The sequence below is a fragment of the Gymnoscopelus braueri genome (assembly GCF_963280865.1).
Source record: "Gymnoscopelus braueri genome assembly, chromosome: 6".
In the NCBI taxonomy this organism is placed as follows: Eukaryota; Metazoa; Chordata; class Actinopteri; order Myctophiformes; family Myctophidae; genus Gymnoscopelus; species Gymnoscopelus braueri.
In genome coordinates this window covers 38980220-38992856 of record NC_137607.1, presented here as the reverse complement: position 1 = coordinate 38992856, position 12637 = coordinate 38980220, and the positions used below count along the sequence as shown (strand labels likewise).

The 12637-nt window shown below is 43.4% G+C and overlaps 1 protein-coding gene across 1 annotated transcript in view; it reads right to left on the bottom strand.

The window, feature by feature from the left end:
• Positions 1-892: 892 nt before the first annotated feature.
• The window catches only part of pex5la (peroxisomal biogenesis factor 5-like a), a gene marked incomplete at both ends in the record, with an annotated part of 131314 nt that continues 119569 nt past the window's right edge, over positions 893-12637 (bottom strand). Inside the window, 7 exons of the mRNA XM_080430572.1 lie at positions 893-1091; positions 1539-1696; positions 3241-3403; positions 4931-5143; positions 6268-6338; positions 8597-8740; positions 9754-9870. Coding sequence (XP_080286698.1) covers positions 893-1091; positions 1539-1696; positions 3241-3403; positions 4931-5143; positions 6268-6338; positions 8597-8740; positions 9754-9870 — 1065 coding nt within the window. The remainder of the gene's footprint in view (positions 1092-1538; positions 1697-3240; positions 3404-4930; positions 5144-6267; positions 6339-8596; positions 8741-9753; positions 9871-12637) is intronic.

Below are 12637 nucleotides of genomic sequence, written 5' to 3'. Positions count from 1 at the left end.
GAAAGGAGAGGAGCCAAGACCCACAACAACATAAAGTAATGTTGTTGTGGGTAAAGTATGAAACCAAGCAGGGAGAGAATTGGAGTTCTTATATACTGTTTGCTCATTCAATCCGTCTCTTAACATTGGCGAAACAACCTGACCTCTGAAAATAATTGGATTAAGAAACCACTTGAACCATAGCTCTGCTCTGCAAACAGCAATGATTCACTGTAAATGTTTCTCACCACCTCCCTGCCTGCCTGCCCGCCTGTCTGTGTGTCTGTTGGTTTGTCAGTCTTTCTGTCTGTCTGTCTGTCTGTCTGTCTGTCTGTCTGTCTGTCTGTCTGTCTGTCTGTCTGTCTGTCTGTCTGTCTGTCCGTACATGCCAGTCTCTCTCAGCTCAGCTCTGTTCCACTGGATGGGTCAGGTTTTAATTTAATGTGTTCTCTAAGGCATTGCTCATACAATCCTTGGCCTTTGTCCTTGTGCTCTTGGGGGAAATCACAAATTGCAGTGCAAATCCATTGCAAAGTAGTCACTTCAAGCACTTCCACAACCTATCTCCATGTTGTGTGGACCACTTGTGTGGGTACTTGGGGGGGGGGGGACAAACACAAAACAAACAGTATCATTGACTGTAGTTCATGAAAAACACGTGTTCATGTCAAACATCGAGCCCAGCTTGTTCTTGATCTGTACACTTGGGTACCTCGTGGCGTGAGGGGACTGGAGGTGAGGGAAGGGGAGTAGGCAGAGGGTGGTGTGTGTGTGTGTGTGTGTGTGGTGTGTGTGTGTGTGTGTGTGTGTGTGTGTGTGTGTGTGTGTGTGTGTGTGTGTGTGTGTGTGTGTGTGTGTGTGTGTGCGCGCGCGCGCGCACACGTTGTTGTCCATGCCACCATCTCCCAATGCATCAATCCTTGTTAAAGGCCTTCATGAGATGGTCCAGGTCACCGATGTTTGCGGCCTGGAAGAGTTCAGGCTGGTCCATCATGGATAGAGCTATCCTGAGAGCAGCCCAGATGTTTCCAGACATCACCTGATGTGACAGCTGGCGGCTCCGGCTCTTCCTCTGCAGACTCAGGGCTGTCAGGAAGTTGCTGGCAGCCTCCCTGGGGGGGAGGTGGGGGGGGGATGAGGGGGGTAACAAGAGTAAAAACAGCAGCTTGAGTTGTGTTTGGAAACTCTAGATTTATGTGCAGTGGTTTGTTGGTTGTGCCTTGCATCACTTTCACAGTATGGAATTGCAAAGTACTACTACTACTCCTGTCACAATGTTCCTGAGCTAGAATACCCATAGACAGACACTGACCCTCTTACCGTCAACCCAGCCCAATTAATAACAGACCAAACACCAACCCTAAAGTCCACATTTTATTCTGTCACAAGACCACGTCACTCAACGATTTCTGACAAAGACATCAGTTGAAAATATGATATTTTCACATATTTATTTTCAAAAGATACATTAAAAAGGCTTCCCCCACTCAGCTCTAATGCCAGTGCCAGCTGGGTGGCAGTGTTTCTCCTGATGCCCCAGGCATGGGTTATCGACCCACCTGTGTGCCCCCAGGTTGATGCAGCTGATTCCAAGGTTGTAGCGGGACCGGATGAACCCCGGCTGGAGCTCCAGGGCTCTGGTGTAGGCCTCCACTGCCTCCTCACTCCGGTCACCATTGGCCAGGGTTGCCCCCAAGCGGTTCCACAACAAATAGTCCTGTAGGTGAGAGAGGACAGGAGACGGGGGACATCGCCCAGGGCCAGACATGGAAGATGATTTGTTTTGAACCGAGATAATATTCCATGGTGTTGTGCTCTGTGCTGTCAGACGCTGTCAGTCTTGAGAACACGGAGACAATTTGGCACATGACTCCATCTGTCAAGACTGCCGAGACGTTGCCTGTTTTTGTTTTTCAGCGGGTTGTGTGTACTGTGTTGCACATCCTTCCCTGTCTCTGCCCTCAATTTCCTGTCTCTACTGTGCAATCTAAATAAAAAACAAAACTGCCCAAAAGCTCGAAAGAAAAAATAGTGCAAACTCTGTCTGTGAAAGATAGAGAAAGGATGCTAGTTACGGAAGTAGAACAACCCGAGCCCCGAATCAGCAACCAGCTGATAAGTGTGTTGATGAAAACACATTTCTAAAAGAAGCAAGCTATAATTTTCTCTTTCCTGTCATTTTTGGATGCACAAATTATTGTAATTCCCATCGAACTGAGCACCAATGGGACATGTTCTTGGTTATTACTCCTGTATCATTTATGAACTAATAACAGTATTTCCAAGAGATCATTTGGGGAGAAAGTTACATCACGCAACATGTCCTTGGCTGTGTATCCCACCTGGAGATCCCGGTCTGCTTACAGTATAGGGGGCTTTGACTTTAGCTAAGCCTGGCAGTGGGATATCAGTATCTCCCATTGTATTCAGAGATCAGTTTTTCAGCGGGGGAGTGGAGATTTTCCAAGTCAAATGAGTGAGGGTAGATTTACCAGTGTGCGATATCTCTACTGCACTGGGACAGTGCTGATAGGAAACACACCGATTTACATGATACATCAATGCAAGATTTGTGTGTATTGTGTGTATTGTGTGTGTGTGTGTGTGTGTGTGCAAAAGCGTCTTCATGGTGTCAAAAGATTATGAGGCCACTTTTCTGAGCTTGTTGGAGGGACAGGTTGCTTCACTGCATCTGCTCTTCCTTGCCAGTGCTTGGGGGCTTTGAGACGGTCATTTGTTTGTATTGGCACACTTGGCATGAGTTAGATTAGAGCTCATGTGTGTGTGAGACATGTGTGCATGAACAGTATCTCTCTCTCTCTCTCTCTCTCTCTCTCTCTCTCTCTCTCTCTCTCTCTCTCTCTCCCTCTCCCCCCCCCAGTATATATACACACACACACACACACACACACACACACACACACAGTCCTATACTGTGTGTGTGTGTGTGTGTGTGTGTGTGTGTGTGTGTGTGTGTGTGTGTGTGTGTGTGTGTGTGTGTGTGTGTGTGTGTGTGTGTGTGTGTGTGTGTGTGTGTGTGTGTGTGTGTGTGTGTGTGTGTGTGTGTGCGTGCGTGTGTGTGTGTGTATGTATATTATATATATAAAAAGGAGTATTATGAATTATTAATTCATAATACTCACAATGTGTTGTGAGTATTATGAATTGTGCAGGTGCCTATTACGTATTGTACACATGTACGTGTACGTGTACGTGTACGTGTACGTGTACGTGTACGTGTACGTGTGTTTGTCTCTCTACCTCAGGCCTCACAGACAGGGCAGCGTTGAAAGCCTCCACCGCTTTGTTGAACTCAGCACTGAGGTTGTAGAGGACTCCTAGTCCTGTCTGCAGGTCGGGATCAATACTGTCTGAGCTGCGGGCTGCGTCTAGGAACAGCTCCCTCACGTCAGGCAGCAGAGAGCTGTGGACGGAGTGGAGACACCCACACACCTGAGTGAATCCTCCTCCAGATAATCAAACTGTTCACTGTACTGACACATACAGTGATGGAGGGGTCTAATAATGGCATGGATCTCGGACTGTCTATGATGTCAATCATCTGTGAAGTCAGTACATGACAGATCAGATCAGATCGTGTGTGTGTGTGTGTGTGTGTGTGTGTGTGTGTGTGTGTGTGTGTGTGTGTGTGTGTGTGTGGCAGCAGTGTGTGTGGTGGCAGCAGGTCTGATGGAGGCACCCAGGTGCCCTCCATGAGCCATCAAGAGTGGAATGCAGGCTCACCCTGCTCACCTAAGACACAAGCAGGGTTCAGTTTGAGGCCCAAGTTAAAAATATGTCCCCGACTGTCCAAGAAAATGCAAGAGGCAGTCAGATCTGCAACACAACACTTTATAATAGGGTAACTTAGGGTAAAGGAGGAGGAGAAAATGGTGCTATTTAAAGATTCCATGAGCACTATGCAGCAACAGTATTGAGAAGACATCTACAGACCATGAATTGTTTAACATTTGGATAATACTATCTCACCTTGATGTCCACTGACTTGCTGTGGAAAGTGGATTTTTCTGACCTGGTCAAGGACTTGCTCTATAGAAGTCAAGGTAGGTAGCCTGTTTTTCTGCTGTGTTTGCTGCTTCCTCTTAACCCATTTAGACCTGAGGCCGATTCTAAAAACGCCTTCTAAATCCTGAAAAACTTCAAATATTTATTAAAAAATAACAAATGTATGTTGGTATCACTAGCCGTGTCCGGCAGAACCGGGCTACACGAGGCAAGCCGAGAATCCTGACTTGGAGGCATTTAGTCATAAGCCTGCAGATGGTAGTGGCTCCTGAGCCAAGCACATGCACCAAATGATATGACTGTTGAAGTCATTATGATAGGCTTGGTGAGAACACCTCTTGGTGTGTGTAGTCTTTGGTCAGTAGGGTAGAGTAAAATCCCAAGTGTTCATTTAACTCTGTGAGTGTTACGAATGGAACCAAATTGACCCTCTACTCTCTAAAAACAGAATTGAAGACTAATGTCAATTCTTCATTCATGATCATATACTATTTATTTAAAAAATATTGTGGCTGCCGTATATATATAAAATATACATATATATATATTAAAAAATATATATATATTTGTTTTTGCATTATACTGTGGTCTCCCACCTCATCTACTTTTACTTTGGACCTTTGCCTTTTTTGGGAACCATAGGACTCACATCTAGCATTTAGACAGGCTGTCTTGGTCAGATCTAGCATGTCACTGTATGCACTCTGATGGAGTACTCTGTGGCTGCAAAAACTTGTGGTACAGAATAAACAAGGCAAACTAGAGGTGTGCGTAATTGATATACTTCAGCACCCCCTAGCTGGCATACTGTATGTGATCCATAAAGTAGTACACTCATAAACAACTGTGCTGCATCACTTCAAAGCTCAACTAACTACACAGCACTTAACTTAACCCGTACATGTATTACTATCCCATACTCTACCTTTCTCTGCCCATGGTGGACGCCCGAGACTGTCGATGGGAGTTGGGAGATGCGAGCAGGTGAGGCTTGCCCTTCAGCAGTTTCTTGTACTTGGGGTTGTGTTTAAGCCAGCGGAGCAGTGCCTCGCAGGCATCCTGACGCATCCCTGTGTTGGTCAGGCTCACTGCCAGTGCCATGAGAGCAGGGAGGTTGTTGGGGTGGAGCTCCAAGCACCTGGACGGAGACATTAAGTCAGGGAGATGTGGGTGTTGCATTTAGTTCAAAGGGAAATCTTGGTTTGATGGGTATTAATTGGGATCGGCTAGGGCAAAGTAACATCCGGAGGGGCTAATTATCACTGGGTCAGGTTGGAAGAGCTGCATTCTCTCTTGATCTTTGCCCTTTGGTACTGGTGTTTAGATGATTTGCATCGGGGTTGTAGTTAGGGAAAGTGTTGTGGGTGACTGATCAGTGCATTCTTTCTCACTCCAAAGGCATCATATTTCACCACTAGGACTAGAGCTAGAAATGGACAGTAAATTTGTAGTGAGTAGTGACTTTAGAGTTACATAACCAGTTATATCATTAGTCATTTATAACTATTCTGCCATTTGTACAGTATATGGAAAAGGGAGAAGTAGAAAACTATCATTTTCAGTATAGGACAATCAGCAGGATTCTACAGGATTAAATTGCATTTTTAAAAGGGTGAGAACTATCCAGTGTTTACGCTGTTTCATCCTGGGTTTAATTAGCCAAAACAAAGTAGACCCCCCAAGTTGTACAGTGCCTGCATAGTGCAATACCATCACAGCATGCAGCTAATGAAACCCTCAAGCACCTTGCCCTATTGCACCACGAATGAATTACGGCACGGCTAGCCTTGAGTTAGCACGGCAATTAAATATTTTCTAAGAAGTATGTTTGTCTGCTTGAGATTTTGTATTGTATTGTATTGTGTGTGCGTGCGTGTGTGCGTGCGTGCGTGCGTGAGTGTGTGCGTGTGTGCGTGCGTGTTTCCTCCCAATATTTGGATTGAGACTTGATAAAAATTACATCTTAGTGTTTATGATATTTGAAGTATTTTTTATAGTCATGATGTCTGGAATATAGGAACACTGGGCTTAGAATTAAATGGGTCCTGTATTGGTTGAATGTCCAATTCATATTTAATTTACCGGTACTTTTCTTTTACTTTTTCTTTTACTACTTGAAATACTGAAGATAACATGTGTCCATTTATAAAGTGATAGCCAGTATGTGCAAATACTGGAAAACTAACCAATAATGATAGACTATTCAATCATGTGTTTTTACTTCTTCATGGTAAATTCTTCATGGCAGTTGTTCCTCCTTACCTCTGAAGGGAGACAATTGCTCCCTGCTCATTCTCATTCTCAGCCTGGGTGGTCCCCAACACCTGCCAAGCCTGGAGGGAGACGGTGAACAGCAGTGGTGTCACCTGGACTATAGAATGATATGGGTCTTTATAGAATCTCATGACAACCTATGAAACAACCAAGAGGCTTTGTTATGCAAATTAACATTAGCAAAAATAATTAGCTTTGGTGCATATTTTTCCTGATGATAGTTTAATCTGGCAGCCTATGTTACTTTGAGAAAAAGCACATAATTATTCAAATACTCCAAATAAGCTAAATGTAAACTATGATTACAGTAGACAGAGCTGAGGAGCATCTGCCAATGGTTCGGTCAGCCCCCAGCATCTATTGCTTTTAAAGACCATAGACCAACCATAGGCAGTAAAAAATAACACTGAATGTGTTGGTCACTAATACCCCATGAGGCAGAGATGACAATTAAGGACAAGTTGATTACGTAGAGGTTGATTTTCCTCTACTGACATTGGAGGAGTTTCTGATTAGGAGGGAAATTTGTGAAGTTATCTCAAATGAATCATAGTGATTCCTCAATTAGGCAACATAAAGTTTTGAATGAATGAATCCTCTCTCTCTCTCTCTCTCTCTCTCTCTCTCTCTCTCTCTCTCTCTCTCTCTCTCTCTCTCTCTCTCTCTCTCTCTCTCTCTCTCTCTCTCTCTCTCTGTCAAAGGCTAATTAAGTTAGAAGTTGTTGGCACTTGGCAGCTAGCCAAGTTCATTAATTGGGCCTTATTATGTGTGTGACCTAGTCCATTTTTACTCTCACGTTAAATTAACACTCAGGATTTGGCCTGGCCTCTAATGAGTCATACAGTAGTATGCTACTGACTGATGAAGTATATTGCTATTGAGACAGGGTTTGTCTATATCAGGGAATTGGAAACCTGGATGAAAGCAAACCTGATTGCACTGCACGCAGGCAGCTTTGATCTGAACTTTCACTTGAAATCAATGCTGATGAGAGAATGAATTTGAATTCTCTGTGGGGATGAGAACGCTGAGCAACCTGCATTGATTCTTTTCTCTGTAGATGATGCTTTGTTTCAGCCTGGCATTGACACCCAGTTAATGACATCTAAAAGGTATCAAAACTATGAATCAAGACTTGAATGTGTGTTAATGAGGAGGCATGGGTGGGGGCTGGGGGGGTGGGGTAATTATCTATCTGGGAACGCTTCACAGCAGGGCCATAAGCCACCAAGCGTTCAGGGAGTCATTTTGGAATCGTATTAGTTCCGTGCACCACAGGATAAGCCTCTCTTCAGAATATCCGGCACACTTCTGTACATTCTGGAAGGAGTGTGTACTGTATGACGGCTTTGCTCTTTGAGGCGGCAAAGAGGTCACTTCTATTGAAATGTGAAGAACACATGAAGGAAATTGCGTTATTATTCAGCCCATTGGTCAAATGGAAACTCTCATTGGGAATATGATTCATGCCAGTGTATTTTTTGCCACGGTAAACAATTACATTAACTGAAGAAAAAAAATCATTCCCTTGCCCTTTACAGTCACTTTCTGTTCCCTGAGAGACTTGTACAGTAGGTGGCACAATCTGTGATTCCTTTCTTGGCTAAGTGTGGGGGTGCTTGTTGCTGACCCATTGGCTACTAGTGTGTGTGTGTATGGGATTGAACTGTGGGTGCAGGGAGTGTGTGTGGGTGTGATTGAGTGTTTGGGACAGCAGTACCCTGAGGGTTCTGGGAACGGCCTTGTGGCTAGTAGTGGAAGGTCGCTGGTTCATATCTGCATACCTGCTGTAGATCCCGGTTCAGGGAAGTGAATGAGAAATGCTCTCTCATCTCACCACAACAGCCAATACTGAAGTGCCCTTCAGCAAGGCACTGACTGCAGCGCCGGCCCTAGGACTTTCGTGGCCCTAAGCAAGATTATTTTGGGTGGCCCCCCCCCCAAACACCCCCATTATAAAATCATTATGTCATTTTTTATTGCATACTAAAATAATAATGCTAGTTGTTGGATAGGAGATACAGTACATGACATAATTACAATATGAAAGTAAAAATAAATAAAAAGTGGTTGTGGCCCTAAGCGACCGCTTATATTGCTTGTAGCAGCGGCCGGCCCTGACTGACTGTACAGGACGGTGGGAGTGGACAGCGATGTATTGTTTGTACTGTACAGTATATGTCTCCTGTTTTTTTTAACTTGCAACAACTCCCGGAGGCCATGGCTGCAAATAAATGAGCTCTTACTGAACTTGTCTAGTTAGATAAGGAAAGAAGGACTTCACATGTGTGCCAGTGATATTCTTTGTGCCACTCACCTCGGAGTCATGGGGGTCCTGCAAGATTGCTGCCTCAAGCAGCAGCACAGCGTTTGGCAAATCACCCTCTTTAGACTTCTTCAGCCCCTCTTCAAATGCATTGGGCCTATCCTTATAAGGGTTATCCGTGTGGAAGTAATAACCCTGTCATCAAAATACACACACACACACACACACACACACACACACACACACACACACACACACACACACACACACACACACACACACACACACACACACACACACACACACACACACACACACACACACACACACACACACGAACGCTTAAGAATAGGGCCGGTTTTATTTCCTAGAGATTGTTGAGCTGCCAAATCCTTAACGTCGGTCCATGACGTAATCTAGGGAACTCAAGGCAGGGAAGTGAAACCAGCTTTCAAACGCAATCAGTCTCATCCTACTTGTACAATGAATAATGAATAATAAGTAATGTTCGACAATGTGACCTCCTTGTCGTTTGACCACTAAATCGCACCATACAGATTTAGAGAAGTTTCATTGCCTTGCATTGTGATTTGATGGTAATACAGTGTATTGAGTGACTGAGGACAAAGTGACACACATAAATACAGAGACAGACCTCATTACAACTAATAAAAATGTCAGCACTAGATGATTGCAGTTGTATACTTAAGCACAATTGCATTAGCAGGAATTGATCTTTTCTACTTCACATCAACCCTGCATGGGCAAAGCTCCTGTGGGATTATCTTGAAATGTTAAATTTAGCATTTTCAGGCTTTGATTACCCTGGTGTGTTGTTTGCAGAGCCATGAAAATCATCAACTTTGAAACGGCTCCTTCTTTTAAGAATTCATTCTGCTCCACAGCAGAAAGCCCAGACGTTTGATCTCCTCTGATTTGCTTATGTAAAGTATTGAGGTGACAAACATACATTATCATAGCCTATCTTCCACTTGTTTTCCATGTCAAGTTTACAGTCAGTATAGCAGTTAGGGGCTACTTTAATAATTACCGTAGCCTCTCATTTTAGTATCGGATATTATCTACACACTATGTGTAGATGGCCATGGTAGATAGAGTATTGAATGTATGCAACATGTTGTTGAAGTCATGTAGTATCCACATAGGCTATATCATCTTGGCAGTTAGTCATTATTGTGAATACTGGCCTTCTCATGAGGTGAAACCGAGGATGGAATCTGCGCCTGCTCGTTGTCCGTAAGCCAGTTTCGTCGCGCAAGTTCCTCCCATTCGGCCTGCATCTTGTCCCAAAACTCTGTGTCTGACTGCATGGAAAAGAAGGAGGGAAGGATGTATCGGGAGAGAGGGGGTATTGAAAGAGCAAAACGGATGGAGTGGGAAAGGAGGAAGGGAATGTTTAGCACACAATGGAGACATAGTGCCATTCAATTCAAAGGTGCTTTATTGGCATGAGAAAACATACGTTTACATTTCCAAAGCAAGTGTCAAAACATACTAAAAACAATTGAAGACAAAAATGGGGAACGTATGTACAGTTGGAGGGGGTACAGTATTGTGTTAAACAGCGCTATGTCACATTGCAACATTATAAACATGTTATATATACATGGTATAACGCTTTTTTGAGACAAATGGCAGCAATCCTTTGCAGTCACTTTTGGGACAATTGGCAGCATTTTGCCCAAAATTGTGTAAATGGTATAGAAAAAAGCCTCTGATTTAAAATGTGTCTAAATGTAGCAGCTCCATTGATATGTGCAGTAGGTCTATGTCAGAGGTCCCCTGTCAGTAGTCCTTAGGGTAAGTGGTTGTATTCCATTGGCTAACTATCTTTCATCACAACAGTTCACAAATCTTGCTGCTGTGGTAGCACATTATTGTATTTCTCCCAGTAGGTATGGGAGTTTTTTTGTCGTTGGTCATGTTTTCAAACTCACTTTGGGTGTATATAATCTGTGGGAAGTATGTGTTTCTGATGTCTTGGTATAGTGGTGGGCAGGTGGTAAGAAAGTGTAGCTCTGTTTCCACCACATTTTGTGTGCAGTGGGTGCATAGTCTGTCTTCCCTCGGGAGCGGGCTGTGGCGGTCTTGCTCTATTGCAAGGCTGGTGTTCACTGAGTCTGTACCTAGTCAAGGCTTTCCTTAGTTTTGGGTCATTCACCATGCTCAGGTATTCTGCCAATGTATATTCTCTATTTAGGACTATTGAATAGCATTCCATTTTGCTTTGGTTTTCATTTCCAGTATGTCAGGTAGCTCACTTTTTGTTTTCTTATAATCTATAACCATACACGGTGGCTTTGATTGTGTCACATCCACCTGCTCCTATAGGACAAAGTTTCCCAAACTTTTCAGGCCGTGACCCCCCAAAAGAATCATATTTGAGCTGATGACCCTTCACCCTGACAAGCACGTGGAATTGTAGGCATTACATTTAGTTTGACTCGGTTCCACAGATAAACATTGTGATTTGCAAGCTTGTTGTGAGCTTGTAGATCAGCTATTTTCACAATGTTTTCCTCTCTAATATGACAATTTGGCCAATTTGGATATATTAAAAAGGTCTTAAAAGTCCTTAAATTGTAACTTTATATATATATAACTTTATAAAACCTGTACTTATACTGTATGTTGGTTTGAGTGAGAAAATAATGTTGCACATTAAGCTAATCATCTAGGGATGCCCCCAAAATAATTTGGAGACCGCCCTGGGGGTCCCGGACCCCCAGTTTGGGAACCAATGCTATATGTAGAAAGTGTCATGTCAATTTGGCTAGGAGCCAGCTGTGCAGCTGAACAAACCTCGACCAAACACACACTTTGGATGAGTCATCGCAAGTCTAGACAAGGCAGAACTGAGAGTTTCTTATGTAGCTGGACTCTTTCGAATTGTTGGCAGTTGGCAGTCGGCATTTCATCTATCTGGCTAAAGAGAGTATTATTGCTGCAAGGAATTCAGCGTAGCGATAGTTCATGTAGCCACGGAAGGCAGGAGGTTTTACTTGCTAACTCACTCTCCCCGGACCCCCCCCCCCCATTCATTCGTTAACAAGCTAATTCATACGTACTCCCACAAGTCAGTATGTTCAACCTCACGTCATTCTCATTCGCTACAAGCTAACTCACACACGCCCTCGTACCCACAGTGCATCTCAGGCGGTTCATTTAAGCAGTCTCTGTTCACTGTTCATTCTACATGCTTCGCTGTCTCAGCTGGTCGTACAGCTGTCAGTTTCAAATTCCCTCCACCTCCCCGGCCTCCTCCCTGTGGCACTTAGTTCATATTGTTAATAGGATGATTCTGTGAATTGCACTGTGGTTCTATGGATTGTGGATATGTGGTAGTTTAATTATGCAATTGAAGGTTCAATGTTATGTTCTTGTAATAACTGTAGGCTATTGTATGCTCTGCTCATGGGGGTTTGTGATTTCAGATCTGTGTCATGCTTGCGCAGTTAATCTGTAATCACATTAAATCACATTTAATCACATGAGCAGAGTCACACGCCAAACTGAATGCAATAAATGGTAAATGGTTAATAGATGGTTAATCCTGAGCTGAAGTGTCTAAATGAAATGAGCTTAGTTAACAAAATAACAGATGCACTAAGGAGACATCAACGAGTCTGCTTCTATGCTTGCTTAAGCCTTTGTCAGATGAAGTTAATGGCTTAGAGAGGTTCATTGGTTAATTTTCTCCTGTAAGTATAAAACTGAACATGAACAGACGTCATGATTTTGAATGTAAAGTTAATCCAAACCACTTGGCGTGGTAATGCTATACAATGCAATATCTACTGGCTTTGATACATTATAGGCCTTTGGAAACGTCACTCCTCTGATAAACTACAATGGACTTTAACGGTTCTTTGAGGGGACTTAATTTGCCTATTATAATAGAATACAGAAATAAATCATGCACCAAGTAAGAAGTCTTTCTCATAATCATATATGTTCAACTAAAAAATAAAGTAATATCAAACTGAATGAGTTCCAGAGCAAGTGTCATCAACCTCTATGGTCAACAATAAAATCCTGAGTATTAAACTAAGTCTCATGAGTACATGCATG